We start from the raw sequence: 22,357 nt of genomic DNA on the forward strand, positions 1-22,357 counted from the left end.
TCACCAAGACCTATAATGATAAAGACAATTCTAGTATTATAGATGTGACATTTCCAGTCAAAACCTGAAATATAAACTCTGAGAGAATCTATTTGATTTAATCATCATTCCTAAACCCCTGTTGATAACATCAGTCAATGCATAAGTTTTCTTTTAAAAAAAACGTCATGGATGTGACGAAAATGGACACCATACCCCCTTCTTTGTAGGATTTCTGTGATGTAAAATGTAAAAACCAGAATAAATAATACACGACAAATAAAGAAGGAATGCGTCTTTTCAATCACACCATATCATTGATATTTAATTTTTCTTGTGCGCATTTATGACGCATGTGGATCTTTGTGGATGTGACAATTCTGAAAGCAGCACCTACCTGAAAAATCATGTTTAAGAAATAAAAACAAAACTTGGTATTTACACCACCAAACACCTGAGCTATCAGTATAATGGCTTTGCTAAGCAATTCAAAGGCGAAAAGATAAAAATAAAAGTGTGATTGTAAAATGTGACTACAAAGAGTTGGACCGTATAAAAAGGGTTGGACCGTCATTTTTTTCAATTATCTTTGTATAAATCTCTTCAGGGCCGTGTTAAAAAAAATCAATGATGGACTTGAAAACTCTTTACTCGACCTTAATGCCAGCTAAATTATTTACAGGAATACCGGAATATTACATGGTTTTAAAAAAGTTTAAATGGTTACATGGTTTCCCTTCAGAATTTCAATGCAGAATTTTGTTAAATATTTAATAAAGTCAAACAACAGCAGACAAACACACACACTTACTGAAAAAATGTTTTGTATTTATATCTCTGACAGTCACACCTCTGTCATTATTCACTTTACTCCTACTGTAACACGGCATCTGAAGGATATACATGTTTCTGTAGCTAACCACAAGAAAAATGACACCGTCTCAATATAAGCTTTTTGTTCAAATCAGGGAAATAACTGTCAACTTATGTTTGCGGACTTAAAAAATCCATAATGTTTACTGGGTCAAAAGTTTTGTTGATGGACTTCAGAAGTCATGTGATTTGCAGGAAACTTGTGCAGTGGGTGTATATGAGAGCTCAGATGCCATCTACTGTTAAAGTGTCATGCAGAAACAGAAAGCGAAGATGCGTGTGGAAATCATTTTCTGGGTGATGGCTGCTTTTCTATCTTCAACTCTTATTTTATCATGTGAATGCAATCCTCTGTAAGTGTCTTTCTGATCTAAACTTTATTCATTTATCTGTCTGTCACGATATACGATTTCCGGGTTTATAGGGCATTATAATAACGTAGCGGTATTGTGTTATCTGTTGCTATCGGTCAAATTCCTAATTTTATGTTGCGCTTTGTGACTAACACAAATATACACATCATTCCTCCATAAAAAAGTAATGCAGGTTTGGAATGGCAATAGTGATTGAATATTCATTTTTTGGTCAACTGTCGCTTTAAAATAAACACCTGGCCATTTGTCTCCTCAGTTACGTGATGATTGCGCCACAGATTCTGAAGGTGGGAGCAGCGACAAACGTGTTTGTTGAGGTACAGGGCAACACCGACCAAAAGAAAATAGACGTCACTATACGAGTACGGAACTTCCCAACTAGAGACAAAGATCTCTGCGAATCAAAAGTCACGCTTACAAATGAAAATAGCTTTCAGTCTCTTGCAGAAGTAAAGGTGAGCTGTGATGGTCAACCATACTGTTAATTTCTTATTCTGCTTGTCATTTGTGCTGCTGTGGCTGTTTCTGCATTCAAAGTGAGGAAGATGAACTTGATTTTCTTCTCACTGTAGATACCTGTCAAGGATAACATTTTTGACGTCAACTCTAGAGAACAGCAATATGTGTATCTTGAAGCCAGGTTCCCTGACCGAAGGCTGGAGAAAATCGTTTTGGTCACCTTCCAGTCTGGATACATATTTGTGCAGACGGACAAAACCATTTACACCCCAGACAGTATTGGTGAGAGAGGTTTTACATTAATATTGAGTCCTTATAATAATTGAGAATAATTGCGTTCGCGTTGCATTCATTCATATTTATAATACGTCTGTCTGTCCGGCCCAAGCGTCCATTCGGGCCCCATACGTTAGCGGCCCACCGGGAAAAGTTCTGGTACTCCAGATGGCCAGTCCGCCCCTGGTCACGGCCGTAGGTCTTCGGTGAGAAAGCCGTTCTGGACTTTGACAGATGTCCTACCGGTCAGTCCGCCCCGGTCTGCAGTACATTCACAGCAATTCACTTTTTCCACATTTTGTCATATTACAGCCTTAAATTTGCAAAGATTTCAAACAAACTTTTTTAATATTGTCATTAGGGGGTATTGTTTGTAGAATTTTTAGGAAAATAATTAATTGAACCCATTTTGGAATAAGGCTGTAACATGACACAATGTGGAAAAAGTGAAGCGCTGTGAATACTTGCCGGATGCACTGTACCTCTAGATAAAGGGAAACAATATTCAGAGTTTGGGGAATGAAGGGGTAAAAATATGCATAAACATCCAAGTCAAACCGCTCTTACTTGATTATAGTCTCAGAAGATCATTATTGATGTCGCACATTTTACACATTAAAACTCAACAAAACAACTCAGAATTAATAATAATTAAATTATTTGTGACCTGCAATCCTAAAATCAATCAAATAAAAATGTCAAAACTCTGTCATATATACAGTTGACAGACAGTCTGCGTGCTTCACAACACATCATTTCCCCTTATTTCATGTTTGCTATAAAAATTTTATAAGAACCACGGTAGGTTATTCATGGGTATATTGTGAAAACAAAATGTAGTGTGTTAACGCTGATATAATTGTATAGCATACTGCAGGTCAAGCATACCACGTAATATTAAAATAGTTACTCCTTATTTTTAAAATATAGTATAAATATATATTCTTTATATAGTATGTAGTCTCTCCAAAACTGTGTCCTTTCATGTCACATCCATACCATAACCCACGTTGATCTGCGCATAGACTGATATTTTCATAAGGTTTAGACTCTATCGCACAGGAGTTTGGGAAATCGTTGTAATAATCTAGGGATATTTCAATTTCTATTTCTTGCAATATTTAAAATGACAAATGATGACTTGGAAAGATTGCCACAAGCATCCCCATCTTCTTTATCCTCTAATCGTAACTGTCGCTTAGGGGTTTGAGTTATAGTACTATGAGATGGGTCAAATGACCTAAAAATACATTTAAAAAATAATATAATTGCATCAGGTGGACCTTGCCAAAGGTAACATCTATATATTTTTCTTGCATTCTCTATGTTAGGCCCAGAAGACCTATCGTTTCATAAAGTCATGTGACCATGATAATATTGAGACAATTTTGCTGTTACGATAACACGATATGGATAATATTGTTACATCCCTATAATAAACTCTCTGATTCTTTTGGCGTCAAAAAAAATTATTTACTAAAGTATTTGCATTATTTATGCCCCCCCCCAAAAAAGAATCTGCGCTAATTTGCGCAACCGCAGAAATGTTCACTCCCATATTGCCTTTTTTTCATTTACAGTTTAGTCCATTGAACAATCCATGTTTTAGTTGCATAGATCAAAGAAAGGCGCTGGGGTTGGAATTTCATGAGTGTGTCATAATAGTAAATAATAACAAAACTGTTCCTTTAAGCTGTGCTTTCACCCTCAGCCTCATAACAGTGATGCACTTTCAGTCAAATACAGGATCTTTGCTCTGGACACCAGCTTAAAGCCGACTAACAATGCTGTGACCGTAGAAGTTGTGGTAAGTGTGTGTGTGACAGTGAAATAGTGATTAAGATGAAAGCATCAAAGCCATGACCAAAATCACTGCGTATTTTCAGACTCCAGATGGAATTGTGGTTAAGTATTTGGAGGTCACCCCTGATAACGGCATGAAGACTGAACAATACAATTTAGACAGTCCCATCAGGTTTGTGTTTGCAACAATGCCGTGTGTCAAATATCCGTGTTTCTCCATGCCTTAAATAAATCCTTTTTGTTGAAAGAAACGGCATCTGGCAAATCGCAGTAAAGTTTAGGAACAACCCTCATCTGAATTACACAGCACAGTTCGAAGTCAAAGAATACGGTAAGATAAAGTATTTACTGATATGGGATATGTCGTGTTCCCGTGTTAAATGAACATCTGAATTCCCAGTGCTGCCCAGTTTTGAGGTCACGCTGAATCCAGAAAGTCCTTTTTTCTACATTGATGATGAAAAGCTGACGGTCAAAGTCCAGGCGAGGTAACACCCTTCAGGTTGTGTTGCATTATCTAAATGATGTAAATGGGTTAAGATGTCACTTTTTACTGCGGCAGGTATTTGTTTGAGAAGGCAGTTGAAGGAAATGTTCTTGCCGTGTTTGGCATTCTAGAAAACCAAAGGAAAACAAATCTCCCGGCATCCCTTCAGAGAGTACATGTGAGTTTAAACGACACTTTCACACGCTCTTGCTCATGTAAAACACCTTGAAGACAAATGTTTTCATAATGTTTTCTGTCCATTCATCGCTCATACAAACCTAATGTCATCGTATGATTTTTGCTAGCGTGATTCACCCAAAGTCCGTTTTGTTGGGTTTTTTGCATAAGTCTCGCTGTGTTTGTGAGGGAAACTTCCAACACCTTCCAGAACCTGACAATCTTCTCTGTGAATTCCGTAGCTGGGTCAAGGTGAAGCGACAGTGCAGCTGAAAAAAAGCGACATTTTTCACACCTACAAAAAAGATTCGGACCTCAACAACAAAATCGTATTTGTGTCTGTCAGTGTTAGATCTGAGTCTGGTAAGTCTTTTGTATGTTCAGGCACTAGGTTGGATCGCAAAAGGAATCTAATACACAAAATAAACGAAGAGTGTCTGTGCCATTTTCAAAATGTAGTGTATAAAATCATTCTTAATTCTGCAGTTTTGTCAGTGGACATCAGACTTTTTCAGTTTTTGAATACTGTGTAAGATTAAATGTTCAGCTATCATATTGAATTATGTGTGTTACAGGTGACACGGTGGAGGCCCGGAGGGGAGGGATCCATATAGCTACAAGACCATATTCCATTAAATTCATAAGGACCCCAAAGTATTTTAAACCAGGAATGCCCTTTGATTTTACTGTAAGCAAATGTCGCAACAACATTTACAATGATTCAAAATACAGAAGCCAAAGCCATTTTTGCTTGTCCCAGTGAAATGAATTAACTATGTTTCCATGAAATATTGCAGCCTTTACTGTAAATAGCCTATCAGTGTGTGCAGGAGTGTAATTTCGACTGGGGACAAGGGGGACATGTACGCTCCAGTTTTCAAAATCCTGTCTGTGTCCCCCCTCCACTTTCAAATTGGTTAGTTATGATTTTTAACCGCACGCCGTCATCGCCACGGAGAAGTAGGATTGAACAGTCTGACTGTGTCGATGCGGGCGTTGCGTGCACACCCTAAAAATAGCTTATTAAACAGATAACGTAAAAAATCTTGCGCTAAACGTTTCTTTTCCAAAATCCATTATAAGGAAACAGCTTAACGCACCAAAACAACAACCACAGAAAACCAATTTGTTTATTTCAAACATTAACATTATAATTGAAAAGTTTTGCCATGAGCCATGTTATGTGGTTTCTTTATCATAAATTAGCTTAATGTGAGACTATTGTTAACCTTACTTGTTGAACTTGAATTGTTAACCGTGAACTTTTAAACTACTTAAAACCCATCTCTTCTGTGAATACTTGACAGACATCCACTAACCCTCTCTCTTCTCTCAACAAGTAGTGGTCTAGCTTTTGTTCAAACTATTAACTGTGTATAGGCACCTATCTTACCATTGCTCTTTTATGACATAGGTTTAATAGAAATTTGGTTTTGCGTAGTAGTTGTTTCAGTAGACTATATTAAGCTGTTTTCTTACAATGGATGATCAGACTCGTTCTTTAAACAGCAGCTAATGTTTATCACAAGGCATCATTGGCTTCCCTGGTCGTTGTTTAGGTACGTTAAACTTCGTTAAGCGTTTTAGAAAGTTATCCGGCTCGTCTCCTCCCGACCGCAGATTCAGGTTTACAAACCATTTTTCCTCCGTTTCTCAGTCAAAACTCACATTTTCCCCCTTCATGAACATCAACACCCTTCAAATGTCAGTCTGCTGCCAGTTTTTATTCAAAATGCAAAGGCTGTTTTTATATCTATACATCAACATCTTCAGATTTTCAAATAGTTGTGTCTCGGCCAAATACTGTCATATCCTAACAAACCATACATCAACCTAAAGCTTATTTATTGCACTTTCAGATTATGTATAAATCCCAATTTAAACAAATTGACCCTTACTACAGGTTTACTAAAACTATACACTCACCAACTTTAAGCTGTTCTTATTAAAGGAAGTTCAGTGCTTTCACAATACAGTACAACTGGTTTCAAAGCAGCTGTGCATAATACATTTCACAATAATTCAACAGCATGTTGATTAGATATTAGCTTTGGCTTCTTTTGAATTCTAGAGTGTTAATATGATTTCCTAAAAATGTTCCCTGTGTTAAGGTGTATGTGACGAACCCTGATGACACACCAGCAGTGGGTCTTAAATTGCAGCTTGTGGAACCCACCATCTTAAACCAAAATCAACAGAAGTCTGATCTGGATGGACTGGTCAAGTTCAGCATCAATACAGAAAAACATTCCACCAGACTAAAAATCAAAGTAAGCAAGTCTTAGCAGCCGTTTCACTTAGAAGTGATGCCATAACACATCATTCAAAGTTTACAAAACCGTTTTAGTGGTTTTGTGTTCATTCAATAGTTATATTTAGTGGTTTTGTGTGGTTACCAACTTTCTTCAAAATTCTGCGCTGTAAAAATGTGCTGTAGGTTTGCATCAGTTTTGCTAGTAACATTCTCTAGATTTAATTTACAATTTTGTTTGAAACATAAACGTACCTATTTCTTATATTTTATTAATACAGCTAAATATCTTAGGTTATTTCTTGTTTTGAAATGTATCGTAATTTAAGAGGTTTTGAATTTTTTTTACTAGACAACAAGGCTAGAATGTACTTTTCCCAGTGTTGCTTCTCATTTTGAGTCTAAAAAGTCAAAGTGTTTTAATTTGATTAAGGTAAAGTTGAATCAAACTGAAAAGTAATGAAGTATTTTAGGAAAGTCGTCGTAGTAGTAATTAAGTCTACAGTAAGTTAATACAGGAAAGTTTTACAGGTGTGGGATTGCCGGCAGAATTAAACAATTAGTACAATTGCATATTACATTGTGTCGGTTTTAGGGTTTTGCAAACGACTTTGATAAATAACATCCATGCGGAATTCTCCAGGTGCAGACGCAGGATCCTAAAATAATCCAGGACAGACAGGGAGTGAATGAGATGGAGGCTTATCCCTACAATCCTAAAGCCGGCTCCAAAAACTACCTGCACATCGATGTAACTAACCTAATGCAGGAAGTAGGAAATACGATGCAGTTCAAACTGCATCCCGGTGATCCTGGCATTAGCCATCAAGAATTCACATACATGGTGCGAGTTCATTTGTTCAGTAACTCACAGTTTTTCACTGTATCGTCAATTTGTTGGTGATAAAACTGATCCATCGCTTTCTGGTTTGTTTTGAATCAGATCTTCAGCAAAGGACACATCGTGAGTGTCGGCAGATACACAAGGTCCGATAATTCCCAGATAGTACTGAATATTGAAGTCACTAAAGACATGGTGCCCTCTTTCCGCTTCGTGGCTTATTATCACGTGGGCTCAGATGAGGTGGTGTCTGACTCCGTTTGGGTTGATGTGAAGGACAGGTGCATGGGAACGGTAAGAAGACATACAGTAACTATACAGTTACGTACATGTCCGTGTCTACACCAGATGCGACATCGCAGCACATTAGAAAAGGTAGCCGTGTTTTTCAGCCGTGACAGAGATATGTGGTGAGCCACAATGGATTCAATATTAGAAACGAGGGTGCACCAATATGTGCAAATCAGTAACATTACAATAGTGGTACGTCGATATTAAACGTTAGCGTTCTAATTTTTCCACTGCCTCACAATAAAAAGCTTACAGTAGAGAAAGACCCATCGGACTATCATCCATCTTCACCCATTACTTTGACCATCACTGGGGATCCAGGAGCGAAGGTTGGACTGGTAGCTGTGGATAAAGGCATTTATGTGTTAAACAACAGGAACAGACTTACACAAGACAAGGTAAAACAAGCGATCTTCTTAAGTGATTTTGCAACACCTTTACACAACAACATTCACAATCTTAAAATAGCCTTTATCATTACATTGTTCGTATTTATTCGGTGTTGATGGAGGTAATTCAGTCTCATCTTCCTTAGATCTGGGATTACGTCGAGAAAAATGACATTGGTTGCACAGCAGGAAGTGGGCAGGACAGCATGGGTGTGTTTTACGATGCAGGGCTGCTGTTTCAGTCCGATACCGCAAAGGGCACCGCAACCAGAGGAGGTGTTTCTTACTGTTGAATGGCTTCTATAGTGCACATATTGTGATTTTACTACCCTTCACTGTATTTATGTACCAGTATTTATTAATTTATTTTGTTTTCAAAGAAATGTCTTGCCCATCTGCACCGAAGCGAAGGCGTCGGGATGTTGACATACAGACACTCAGAAAGACACTTGGTCAGTAAGAAATGAACATCTTCAAGCAATCACAACAATTTAAACTTTTTGATATCACAGAAGTTCATTACTGGTAAAAATTTTAAATTCTGTTGAAATTATTTTTACAGACGATTTATTTATACATATAATTTCTTGAGTGCGCTTAAAACTGCATTTGTACAGAATTTGATTCAATAAATAAAAATATTAACATACAATGTCCAAAAAAAGTGTTCTTTTACAGGTTTTTTAAATACGTCTATATAAAAAAAAACACGGAAAAGCCAGCTGCCAGAACTGCAGAAAGAAGAAAAACTAATAACTAAACTAACTTTCATTGCCGTGTAGCACGCCCTCTGCTTTTTAGATCCAACTTTGTCTTGAACCATCAGATATTTTGTCATTCTGTAAATGTTAACCTATTTTACTTCAGTGGGAGAATTTAATGGCACTCTGAAGAAGTGCTGCATGGATGGGATTGTGAAGAATTTGCTGGACTACACGTGCGAGCGTCGATCCGAGTATATCGAGGACGGTGAAGAATGCAGGGCAGCTTTCCTGCGATGCTGCAGTGAGATGATCAGAATGGAGGAGAACGCCCTCGAGGCAGAATTGATTCTAGCTAGAAGCGGTAAGAAACAGACATCTAGGTTTCAGAGCTGCGTTGTCTTTTAGATATGAAATAGTTGGTTCTGCAAGCATATTGTAATCTCTTTGACGAAAACGTTTTCAACTTTGTGTATACGTGTTTGTTTGTTGTTATCAGTAATTCAAATATGATGCTACATGCAGCGTTAACTCCAAAAGTTAAACTTCTTCATTTTTGGACAGACGATGATGATGATGATGAAATAGAACAGAGCTTTGAAGATTTCACTACACGCACACATTTCGATGAGAGCTGGCTTTGGGACACAGAAGTCCTTCCTAGCTGTGAAAGCTGGTCAGTATCATCATCATTACAAACCATGTTTTCACAAACAGCTAAATATTCTAAAGGAAATGTGAAAGCTTTGAAATATTTTTCTCTTTTTGTCAATAAGTTTACTACCGAAGCTAGATGTACTTTTATTTGATCAAAATTTTTTTTTGTTACATTTTTGTCTACAGTGAGACATCTTCTGTTAAAATACAAAGACACCTGAAAGACTCAATAACCACATGGGTGATCACTTCTATAAGCTTGTCTAAAGAGAACGGTACATATCACAGATGCAGACGTCCGTTGTGATAGCGTGAGACCGAATGAGTCATAAAACATCTTTGCTTTTTCTTAAAGGCATTTGTGTTGCTGCTCCTGAGGAGGCTGTCGTAAGAAAAAGCTTCTTCATTGATCTGAAACTTCCCTACTCGGCCGTGGTAAAAGAGCAAATCGAAATCAAAGCTGTTATTCACAACTCAATAAAAACTTCTAAGGTTTGTTTGTGTCCGTCTCTTTGAGACAGAAGTTTGTAATGTATGCTGATTATACTCATCTGAATAATTGGCAAAATCTCAAAGTCATTGCAGGTGTTTTGATCGACTTCAACTGTTAAGATTTCCATTGTTTAATCCGATCGATTTGGTGGTTTTAATTCTCCACCTATTGTTTTGGTATAATAAAGAAAGAGAAAGTGTACGTGGACCTGCTTCCGACTGATCGTATATGCAGTGAGGCCAGCAATAAGAAGAGACACCGTAAGACCATTGAGATTGATGATATGAAGTCTTATTCGGTAACCTTTCAAATCGTTCCTCTGGATATTGGACATTTTGACATCGAAGTGAGGGCAGTCTATGTCTCCTTGGGCGTGGTGGATGCAGTTAAGAAGGAGCTTAAAGTGGTGGTGAGCCATTTGCATCCATCCATGTTGTGCAGCACATTTTAGGTAGAGCTCATTAAAATTTTACTATTCTAGATTGTGTGTGTGTGTGGAGCACACACAGTAAAACTGTAACCTTTACTACTCTACACCATTTATGTTTGAAACATAGGATGTCTTGGTAATGGATGTAACCTCAGTTCCCTGATGGGGGGAACGAGACGTTGTGTCGACAGAATCGTGTTGAGAACCTTTCATCCCTGATTGTACTTTTAAAAGGCCAATAAACTTAGCGAATCTCCGCCCATGCATATGGGTAAAACGGAAGATTATGCATGTCGGACAGCTCTTGATGCAGGCGAGCACCACTAGTAGAACCATCTTTATCGTGAGACGTGGTAGAGCAGCTTCCCCTAGGGGCTCAAATGGGGCCTTCCAAGGCCCAAGACAACACCGATCGCACAATTTTGTGGGTCTTCCCCGCAAGAAAAACAGCAGGACGAGGAGAGGCGCCACTTGTAGCGGCTGGAGCTCCTGTCCAGGTGCCAGACGTGGAGGTTCCAGAGGTCTGAGAAAGAAGCTCCTTGGCTCCAATTGGCCAGGGGGGAAGTCATCGTCAGAAGCATCAGCTCTGAAAACCAAGTCTGGTTGGGCCAAAAGGGCGCAACTTACAGGACTTGATGCTTCTCTTCCCTGACCTTGCACCGGACGTTTTCAAATAGGCTCACTGGGGGTAAGGCGTACTTCCGCTTGTCCCACAGCCAGTTGTGTGCAAAGTCATCCATGCCGAGGGGGGCCTCGGCCAGAGAGTAACAAAGTGGACAATGGGAGGTGTACTTGGAAACTAACAGGTCAATCTGTTCCCGCCTGAACCGCTCCCAAATGAGCTGGACAGCGTGGGGGTGGAGTCGCCACTCTCCGCGGAGCGTGATTTGCTAAGAGAGCGCATCGGGTGTCTGGTTGAGGTCGCCCGGAATATGAGGAGCTTGCAACGATTCCACCAGCTGCTGACTCCAGGGGAGGAGGCATAGGGCGAGTTGCGACATCTGCCTTGTACGAATGACACCCTGGCGACATGGAGCAGCACTTGCTTGCCCTGAATGTGAGAAGGAACCTCTTCAGAGCAAGCCAAGCGGCCAGAAACTCTAGGCAATGATATGCCACTGCAGGGTGGGCCGTCCAACCAGGTGGGACCTTGATGACATGAAGGCGGCCGGGTCGTGGAGAGGCATGTCACCTATTTCTGCCTCTTCACCGCTGAGAACTTTGTTAAAAATCCTAGATGATGTCACCAATGTCACCAATGATGTCTGGCGTGTCGCTGTAGAAAATTTCCTACAGGAAGGGAGAGGAATCTCATCCAACCCCATTCTGTCAACACAACGTCCAGAGTCCAACAGACAGGGAAATTATTGGCAAATGACTTCAAAATTAACAGCCTAGCATAGAAATCTTGTTTTATATTTATGTACTTGACCAGAAGCTGATTCTTGTTTATTTTCAATAATTGCAGCTTTAACATATCCAATGTTATATAATATTACAACAAAGTCTTAACTTTGTCTCATCTATAATTTTCTCCTGGTTTCCAACAAAGACAAACGGTGTGTTGATCACAGCTAATGAATTCACTCGTGATCTGGATCCGGCCCAGCACAGTAAGTTGCTCGAACAACTATTTTCTAGAACGTAAGGCGGGTTCATTGTTAGTTTGTTGTGCTCTGCTGCAAACACATGTATTGCTTCACCAAACTCTGCATAACTCTTCATGTTTCTTCTTGCTCATTAACAGATGGAAATCAAATATTGCGGATTGAGAGGCCTGAACTGAAGGATCAAATGCCAAACACAGATGCTAAAACACACATCCGTGTAAGAGGTACATCACATCTTAAGCTGATGTGTTCAGATTGGTTGTTATAGGGACATCATGCTAATTGCACTAATACTAAAAGCATCCTACAATATTTTTTATAAAAAAAGAACAGGGTTGAATAGTTGAGCGTAGATTTGATTCAGAAGCGGGTTAACTTTACTTTCGAACTTCAATGCAGTAGTATGTTTGATGAAAGTAAAGTAGCTGCCAAATAAATACAAGTCAGTGTGCAAGTCAGTGTTGTCACTTGTACAGGCAGTCCATTAGATCAGCTGACCGAACAGGCCGTCAGCAGGCAGGATCTGGGCCGCTTCATTCAGAAACCATATGGATGTGCCGAGCAGAACATGTTGAGATTGGCGTTGCCAGTCATCGCCACACATTACTTGGACAAAACCAACCGGTGGAACGATGTGGGAGTGGACAAACGCACGGATGCTCTTCAACACATATCTACAGGTTCGTGTGTTACTCAATTTAACTTTGTTATTGCGATTTCTTTCTGTTTACAAAAATTTCTACTTCTAATCAAGTAACATATTGGCCTAAAATTATTGGAAAAACAAAAAGTGAAAATGAGCTCAGAAATTAACTGAAATGAGTTTTAGGCACTAAAAATATGATAAGAAATAAATACTTATGTAGAAACATAAATAATAAAATGACAAAATACTCTAACATATCATCTAAGATTGTATTTGTTTGCATTTGTTAATATTGTCATGATCCTGCCTCTCCTTGTCTTGGTTTTCGAGTCTTGTGGCAGGATCATGTCAGTCCCATGTGTTTTGTGTGGAGAAAGAGCATTGTTTTGGTTTGAGAAGCCATGCTCTCTCTCCGGTGTCACGTCTTTTAGCCCCGCCCCCTTGTTTCCCTGTTAGCAGTCCATTAGTGTTAGTCTTGTCTCCAGCCCTGATCCATCTTTCCCTTAGTGTTTCAGTCCCCTCACCTGCCTCGTGCAATCCTCCTGTTAGCTTTCCCTTAGTGTTTCATCCTTGTCACCTGTGGCCACTCTCCCTGTGTCATCAGTCCTTGTTAGTGTTTCCCTTTATCTAGCCCCAGTTTTCCCTCTGTCCCTTGTCTGTTCATTTTGGATTTTGGATTTTGCACACTCACCCTAGTCTGTCTGGATTACCCGTGTTCCTGGTCAAAGTTTGTGGATTATTGATTTGTTACTCTCAGGACTTGGTTTGTTTTGTCCCCTTGAGGGAGGCTTTAGTTTACTGTCTTGTTTTAGTTCATGTTTTCCCATCGAGGGTCTTTTCTTTTATTAAAGTTTTTTGTGATTTGTATCAAGTCTGCCTGCGCTTGGGTTCTGTCCTCACAACCGTGACAAATATAAAGTAACAATCAACAATATAGTTTTAGATACTGTAAATGTTGTAAAAGTATTTTTCATTATTAGTTCATGTTAACTAATGCAGAAACCTTATCGTAAAATGTACCCAAAATATTTTGGGAGACATTTTTCTAGATGGTATATTGGAAAAATAGGCATAATAATCCAAATCAATGAACTAAATAGATATTTTTTGCTGTTTTACAAATTAATATTTGCATAATTTACAGCAATTATTAAATAAAGTTCTTGTTTAGGTGTTATGACGGAACTCACCTTTCGCAACAAAGATGATTCCTTTGGGTTTTTTTCTGGATCACCTGGCAGTATGTGGTGAGTTTTTTTTTTAAAGCGAGCATGAATTCTATTATATTATATGAATATATAAAACTTTTTTAATTTAGCAACTAATGGATCATCTTTCAGGGGTGTAGAAACCATGACCATTTGAGTTTGTTTTGGGAATTGGTCATTACATAAACAGAAAACAATCCGCACTGAATGGACGGGTGCCGTGGCTTCACCTTACTTCAAATATGAATACTTTTGTGGGGTTTTGACTAATATTAATCAAATATTATTCAGCTTATATCATATTCTAAATTGATGATTTAAGCATGATTAAGACAAACCTTTTCTGATTATGATATGTAAGTTCATAGACGTAGGGAAGGAAGGAGGCGGGAACCGTCAAACATTCAACAAACTTTAATAAAAATAAACAAACAATAACACGGAAGTAAAGGACCGGCAGCCACCATAAGGTAGACTGCCGGCCCCAAGAACATTAACATGTCCTCTCTCGTCAACAGTCCTGTCGCTCGTCCTCTTAAGCTCCCGATCTCCTCCGTGAGATATGTCCTGCCTCATGACTCCAGAAGTGTTTGAGAGCATTGTGTTATTTAAAGGGATTATCTATTGATAATAAATCATGTGAACTTGATTTACCCACGTAATGACGCAGTTAGTTGACTCTGTTAGCTTAAATACTTCTGCATTTTGAATGTAAGGCAGGTCGGCCTGTGGAACTCCTTGAGGGTGCTGAATCTGACTTGCAACTATTTTTCATTAGGCCTTTGACTGTAAATCCCCTACAGCACACAAAAGAAGGAAAACTCAATGCCTTTAATTTTGGAGTACAAGAAAGGTTTGTTCAGTTTAGTAAAAGTTTACCTTTATGCTTATTTCATCTTTCTTCTTTGTTTTCTGTTCAGGCTAACCGCATATGTTGTCAAAATGTTTTCAATTGCGACAAATCTGGTTGGAATTGACCAGCAGGTGATATGTGGTGCCATAAAATGGTTAATGTCAAAACAGCTCAGGAGTGGAGCTTTCCAACAGGTAGTAGACATCTAGATCATTAAATGCACGTTCCTATACAGACCTGTTTCAAAATTGTCCATTGCCACTGCACATCCACACAACACCCTATAATAGCTTGTTTGCAATCATGTGGTTTTGATGATACACGAGGGGCCAATGAGGGCAGGAAGGGATTTTCTCCACAAGAATTCACTATCACAAGCTCAAAATGCCTGTTTTGTGTCATGTATGGTGGTTCAAATGGTTAAGTGTGTTGCATTGTTGTTGTTTTTCGCAGGGTGACAGTGACGTGCTCTACGATACAGCTTATGTTCTTCTGGCACTCAAGGAGGGGAGGCCGATTTGCTCGAATGATGTACCTGTACGTATAAAAAACAAATCTTTGTGCACATAACGTAAACAGTCTTTAGTTATAGATGACACATTGATGCAAATAAACAACTTAAAATATGCAGCTGACCCACTGAAACCTCCATATTACGTGATTTGTTTTGTTGTTTCCATAAATCATTATTACCTGTCACTGGGTTTTAAAAATATATGAACAATAAAAAGAATTACTAAAAAGAGCTTGTCGACTTCGACAACACATTATCCAAGTACGGTTTCCATTACCAGAAAAGAATAATTTGGACAGGTTTCAGAAGGACAGCTGTGATTAAACAAAGCGCTTTGTTTTTCAGGATCTTGAATATTACGAAAAGAAATCAATTGGATATATTCAACATTACATTTCATCAGAAAAGGATCCTCGCACTGTTGCCATAGCATTATACGCGCTGGCCAATGTTGGCAAACACAACAAAGACATTTTTCAAAAGCATTTTGTCGAGTCTTCAAGTGAGGAAATGAAAACCTAAAGACATTCCGCTGGCAATTGAAGCTTAATATGAACTTGTGTGCGTTTATGTGCTCTGTCATAGATGAAAGTTACTGGAACATTAGGAACAATGTTCTTTTCCAGCTGGAGGCTACAGGATACGCTCTTCTCACGCTGGTGAAGATAAAAGACTTTGACACCGCAGAACCCGTCGTGAGATGGCTGCAGAAACACCAGAGACACATGGGAGACTACGGATCGTCGCAGGTGAAATACGTTAGCTTTCCACCAAGTATCCCGCCTGATCTATACTCAAATAATTTTGTGAAGACATTTCTGTTTGTTTATAATTGCAAGGATGATTGAATGCTAAGAATGCTAAGCTATTAGCATTTTAGCAAGATTGATAGTTTAGTTGGTTACTCAACATCACAATATGAACGCTATTTTTTACGATCATTTCAGTGTACATAAATAAAAGGCATCCCATATTGTGGCGATGGTCAAAGGTTTCTCAAGGGTTCACATTCTTTTAATATGCCCCTGTTCTTTTCTGACCTTAGACAACAGCTGTTGTCTACCAAGCCTTGGCGAAATACTTTGAGGTGAAACCAGCGGCTTATTCAGATCTAGTAGTTACAGTCAAGCCTGAAGCAAGGAGAGCTACTATACTGCGATTTACCAAAGGCACTGAGGGTTTACGCCACTCGGACAAGGTGAGAAAGTGACGGACATGAGAAGAGTGCAGAGACACTGAACATTTCTGTACTGTCCACCAAACATGTATATAAAAATACTGATGTTGTGTACAGTTTAACGCCGATACTGACTTGACAGTGAACGCGGCTGGGACGGGAAAAGGATCCATCTCTGTAAGTTTGTGCTTATCTGCGCCTCAATGGCGCTTTTCAACAAGTACATGGCAGAAAACACTTATGCAATGTAGCTTGTCTTTTCAGTTCCCAGTATGCATTGGAGAATGGAGAGTAAATGTAAATAAAATAAAGTGTTATAGGGAATATCGTAGTGCTTAAGAGTGGGGTTAAAAATCAGAAGCCCTGGAACTGTTGTCATTCAGACAACTGAAAACGTTCGCTAAAAAATTTTTTATTTAAGGGATAGTTCACTCCAAAATGAAAATTCTGTCATCATTCACACACCCTTTGTCTTTTCAAACCTGTATGACTTTCTTCCTTCTGCAAAACACAAAATAAAATATTTTGATGAATGTTGGTGACCAAAAGCCATTGGTCCCCATTGACTTGAATTGTATGTGCACACCAAGTCAATGGGGATCACCCCAAAAGTTTTATTTTCCCAACAATTTTTCAAAATATCAACATTCGTGTTCTGTAGAAGACAAAAAGTCATACAGGTTTAAAATGCAAGGAGAGTGACAAGTTTCTTTTTGGGGCGAACTATCCCTTTAAAAGCTGATGTACATTTCAAACTACAGGTAAAGAACTATGAATTGCTCACTGATGTTAAAGAATGATTTTCATAAAAAATATTCATGTTGTCGCAAATGACGTACACTACATTTTACCATTTTAAATAGTAATTTATTTGTTACAAACCTTAAATATTTGAAAGTACAGAAAAAATATTTGCATCTCATTCTGTATGTTTTGTTCACTGATACGATTACCTGTCGTTATATTTTTTTAGTTTTTGCTTTCACATTCGTTTACAGGTTTTGACGCTTTACTATGCAAAACCTGGGATTAAGAACACAAACTGCAACTTTGAGCTGAACGTGGATTTTCAAAAAGAACAAACAAGTATTTTAATTTTAATATCAAACTCATGAGTTGCCTTGAGTTAAAAGGGACCGTTCATAGAAAAAAAATCAAGTCATCATTTATTTACCCCATAATGTGGTTGTTAACCTGTATGTGATTCCATCTTCAATTGAAAACAAAAGAAGATAGTTTGAGAAATGTCTTGAGAAATGGTTTTGTATTCATAAACTGGAAGTCAATAGGGCTCATTGTTGTTTGGTTATCGACATTCTTCAAAGTATCTTCTTTCTGTTGATGCCAGAATGTTCATTTTTGGGTGAGCTATCTCTTCAACGGTAACTAGCGTCAAACTTTCATTAAACGATGTCGTTGATGAACGTTATATTTCTGTCAATAATTACCATTTTACTTATTGAATTGTAAGGCCATATGTTTTTTAATTCTGTATTGGAATTTAATGATCACATCATTCCCTGCAGGTTCCTCTAAAGGCAGTGAAAGCTACAAGCTCACCATTGAAATCAGGTCAGACATGTCTTTACTATTTTCTGCATCATCATAACACTAGCGTGGAAACAGAAGTGCAGTACAGAGGGTTTATTTCACATCACTCTGGAATATTTGATTCTGAATGGTCAGTTGCAGTAGCTATTGGATATTTCTTAACAATGACTGTAAATCTGACAGGTTCCTGTTGACTGATCACAATGCTGGCATGACCATTTTAGACATCGGCATGATGACGGGCTTTGAACCAGATACGACCCAACTGGATAAAGTAAGTGACGGAAATGTGTTTCATAAAGATTTTGTTTATCGTTTCGATTAATCAGGTAGCTTAAAAACACGAGTTTGCATTTACCTCTGGGGTTGTTTTAAGATACGATGTCGTCGTGGAGATTTTTAGCAAAATTTAAGCATAGCATACCAACGTTATGATACAGTGCATGTCACGTTTATTTATTGATCGGAAATATGCTATTGAATTGTGATTTTGGCCAGCGATTTGAGAAATATCTTCCTTCCCCATTCAAGTACTGTACATAGGACTGTGGACTAATGGCACAACTTCCATAAACAGACTTTGCTATTCATTTCCTAGTTTTTTTGTAACATTTCATTTTTTACTTCTCAGCTAGCGAATGGGATTGACAGATACATTCATAAATATGAACTTAACAAAGAGCTTTCTGAACGGGGATCTCTCATCATCTACCTGAATACGGTAAACCGTCATCTGTCATAGTTTAATATAAAAAAAACATTTATTTGTGCCAGATAAACAAACAAACAAGAGCATATGTTAACATTTAGACTTAATCTCACATTCTAACGTTAAACGTTAATATTAAATGTGTATATGATTATCTAAAGTTTATTCATTTTTCTACGACATATCGATTCAACTGACTTGAATGTCTCACCCTTGTCATGCCTGTTCTGATCCAAACCAACAACTGTTTAAAACTATATTTGAATTACTTCTTGTGTCTGTTTTTTTTTTGTCAGGTCTCAAATAAGAGACAGGAGAAAATTGCCTTTACAATAAACAAAATGATTCACGTGGATTCACCTCAGCCAGCAAGTGTCAGTGTGTATGAATATTATTCCAACGGTGAGAAACGACACAATCCATCTGTCTCTCTCTTTTGCAAAAATTGCCACAAAAACACTTTTGTTCAATAATGACGGTCTTACGTTCTTCGTTGTGTGTCTCTGTTTGTTTAGAAAAGCCATGTGTGGCGTTTTATGACACACAGAGAGAAAAGGGTTTGCTGGACACCCTGTGTCACAGTCAGGTTTGCTTGTGTGCCGAGGGTGAGTTATGTATAATATTATCGTTATCCGAAATGTATAATTAAAGGAGATATTCCTAAATTCCTAAACGTTTTGCGTTTAAAAAGCGCAGCTCGCCATTCAAGCACAAAGATGTGTGTTGTGATTAACGCTACATTGAATTGAAGACGTCCATCCATTCTCTTCCAGAAAACTGTCCCAAAGTTCTTAAAAAAGAAACTGCAGATAAACGCAATAAGGTAGCCTGTGATGGTCACACACATTACGGTCAGTGTCAAATAAATGGTGTTTGGTTTTATCTAGCACTTATCTACACCAAAAGCTTAAATGTTAGTGTTTTAGAGAAGCAGAATGACATGAGCTCACTGTGTTTGAAAATCACAATATATTACTGTATGTCACAACGAATGTACAGGTTATTAGAGACTTGTTGTTTTGTTGTTGTTATTATAATTACTGTTTCAATTCCTCAGTCTACATAGCAGTCCTGGAGAGTGTCAACACAATCAACAAGACGGACGTCTACAAATTTCATATTATAGAAGTTATTAAGGAGGGTAAGTGTTGACACTTTTTTGCTCTGTGTCTTCACGATCTAAGCGCATGGTTTAAAGCACACGGCGCAGGTGCACTCGGGGCGTGTCCGAATCCACTTTTGCAGGAAAACGGTCGAAACTAGCAAAAACACTTGTGCTTTGCCTTGAGCCGGGTGTACGATAGGGCCCTTGACGCCAATTTTTACTTGTGCGTCGGACCTACGCTATAGGCTAAGTGTCGGTTTTCATTTATGCTTCTGCGTCGTTGTCGGCGTCGACAGGCAATGACCACTAGGCGTCAGTGCCCGTACGCGTGTTGCTTGTGTAACCAGGACAAAAGCCGAAGAAGAAGCAGCTCGTTTGAGAAGCATTAGCAGTGATAGCGGCAAGTAAATAGTTACTTTTGTTGCAACTTGAGATGTTAAATACAGAAGAACAAATAATTTACTTATATTTCATTCGGAAATGTTTGAGTAAACATGATGCTATCGTATCATGAAATATTTCGGGGTTTTAATTGATTCAAAGTTGTCCTTTAAATCACACGTAAAAAGGGTCTGCAATCGAAACAAATTCAACCTCAGTAACTTTAGACACCTTCGTCATAAAATATCTACACAGGCAGCAAAAATGTACACACTTTAGGATCTTCTCACATATAACTTACTGTTGACCTATTTGGTCACAAGGTAGTGTTACATCTCTGAAACCTCTGCAATCACTTTACAAACCAACTGCAAAGATTCTGGAGAAGAAACCAAGCATTTCTCCTTAGCGTCCAATATTACAAAAACACAGATTGCTTAGCTCGCAAAACAGATTCAAACAGACTCAAATCTATGTCTTGTTTATAAAACGATTCACGGTTTATCATTCCCTCCTCTCCAGAGGTGCTTGTCAGGTTACAGCGTAGGGTACACGTAGGTCCGACCCACGAGCATAAACTGAACTTTTGGCTTAGTTAATTTTTAGGAGTGACAACCCTATTTACTTATCAGGGTCAGAGAGTGAAGTACAGAACCAGCGGAGGGATTTTTCAGCCCATGTTCGGTGCCGATCTAAAATAAAGCTTGACACAGGGAGCCGCTACATGATAATGGGCCGAGTGCACACATCACAGGAGCAGAGGTGAGAGACAACTAAACATGTTCTGTTATTTATAGCGGATTGTTTCATTGTTCAAAAATATTAAATAAGCACCTTGTTAAGCAATGTATTATAATCAGTTTCAAGTAAAAAGCTGATAGAAATAGAAATGTGTTAGTACAAAAAAGATATTTCACGGTAGTTGTTATGCTGTTAAGTAACAGAATGTAGTGTAAGTCTAATATTTAACACTAGATTGAGTTTTGCTTGTCTCTAAAATATAAAAGTCTGAAAGAGTCAGTCTGTCTGGTTTGTCTTTTGCAGTTACTGGTACAGTCTTACAGCTCAGACATGGCTGGAACATTGGCCGACTGGTGAAGAGAGCCAGGGACAACAGACGGCACTGGTTGAAAAGATGGCACATTGTGGATAACTGATTACACTTTGAAAAGGAATATCAATGTTAAAAAACCAATGTGCAAAAGACCAAATAAACATATTGCCAGTCAATTTATGCACTTCTTTTTGTGAGCCAATTACTACAAATGTTAAGTCACTGTATGTTGGATTTTCACATTAAATATATGGCGCTTCCTTACCTGTAGTTCAGTTCATTTGGTCTGGTATTGTACATTGAAGCATTTTTCAGTGGAGCTGGTTCCTTTTCACACCACATTGATTGCTTTGGTCTGAACCAGTCGAAAGAAACCAAAATGCAGTCATCCAGATCACTCGTTTGGCGAGAACGTATTTCCTATATTATCGAGGTCATTGTACTAGGTGAACTTGTCTTTCTCCTTGCCCAAGCTTCCTGTTTCATTGTGCACACCGCACTTGGATGTACTGCTGATGGAGTTTCTTTACATACACTGGCAGTGTTCCACAGAACTATTAAACCCCCTTTCCCTGAGTTGTTTGCTAAACAATGAATATATCGAGCCGTTCTTGTGAGTTTTGGAAAGTTGGAATGTAATATGGTCATCAGACCAAATTTCTGTGAGGCGCCGCACCTCTTCACAACTTTGTCCACGAGGTGCCATGCTAGTGCAAACTGTCAACTAACACTCGCCCTCACCCCATAATGCACAGCGCAGCTGACCGCGGCAGCAGGTTGAGTCCAAAATAGTCCAGTACTTTTTGCATTTGGTTCTGTTCGAGGTCGGATCGCATCCTGGCCATGAATGAACTGCTCCAGGGTTTGTTTGAAAGCATATACCGAGACCACCTCTTCAAGGAGGAATTTACATTCAAATGAAATGACTTTTGCAACCAATGATTTGCTCTAATCCCTACCCTTTCGAAGCACTACGGTGGCTGAAAAAACTACACACTGGACCTTAAACCTGATCATAAGAGCCATATAAAAATGTAATTTAAAAGAAAATAAGTTTTTTTCTTCTGA

At 38.6% G+C, this 22,357-nt stretch overlaps 1 protein-coding gene across 1 annotated transcript; it reads left to right on the top strand.

The window, feature by feature from the left end:
- Positions 1-1,027: 1,027 nt before the first annotated feature.
- LOC306898018 (complement C3-like) lies at positions 1,028-21,558 on the top strand. Its single transcript, XM_079463220.1, has 41 exons — positions 1,028-1,205; positions 1,483-1,681; positions 1,799-1,967; positions 3,698-3,768; positions 3,848-3,936; positions 4,013-4,095; positions 4,165-4,252; positions 4,327-4,429; positions 4,671-4,791; positions 5,004-5,116; positions 6,540-6,698; positions 7,323-7,523; positions 7,623-7,814; positions 8,060-8,209; positions 8,347-8,476; positions 8,581-8,652; positions 9,068-9,265; positions 9,466-9,577; positions 9,745-9,833; positions 9,914-10,050; positions 10,239-10,460; positions 12,034-12,094; positions 12,229-12,315; positions 12,568-12,771; positions 13,909-13,984; positions 14,866-14,992; positions 15,252-15,335; positions 15,658-15,814; positions 15,898-16,061; positions 16,358-16,510; positions 16,607-16,666; positions 17,488-17,575; positions 18,016-18,061; positions 18,224-18,314; positions 18,672-18,761; positions 19,046-19,151; positions 19,265-19,354; positions 19,523-19,600; positions 19,807-19,890; positions 20,868-20,997; positions 21,280-21,558. The coding sequence occupies exons 1-41, from the start codon at positions 1,105-1,107 to the stop codon at positions 21,386-21,388; spliced, it is 4,884 nt and encodes a 1,627-aa protein (XP_079319346.1). The 5' UTR covers positions 1,028-1,104; the 3' UTR covers positions 21,389-21,558.
- Positions 21,559-22,357: the final 799 nt, after the last annotated feature.

Source organism: Barbatula barbatula, assembly GCF_947034865.1.
Source record: "Barbatula barbatula genome assembly, chromosome: 8".
Lineage (NCBI taxonomy): Eukaryota > Metazoa > Chordata > Actinopteri > Cypriniformes > Nemacheilidae > Barbatula > Barbatula barbatula.

Coding starts and splice junctions, on each gene's coding strand:
- LOC306898018 (XM_079463220.1), top strand. CDS start 1,105: ATGCAGAAACAGAAAGCGAAGATGCGTGTGGAAATCATTTTCTGGGTG. Junction 18,062..18,223: donor AAGCTCACCATTGAAATCAG/GTCAGACATGTC, acceptor TAAATCTGACAG/GTTCCTGTTGACTGATCACA. Junction 18,315..18,671: donor ATACGACCCAACTGGATAAA/GTAAGTGACGGA, acceptor TTTACTTCTCAG/CTAGCGAATGGGATTGACAG.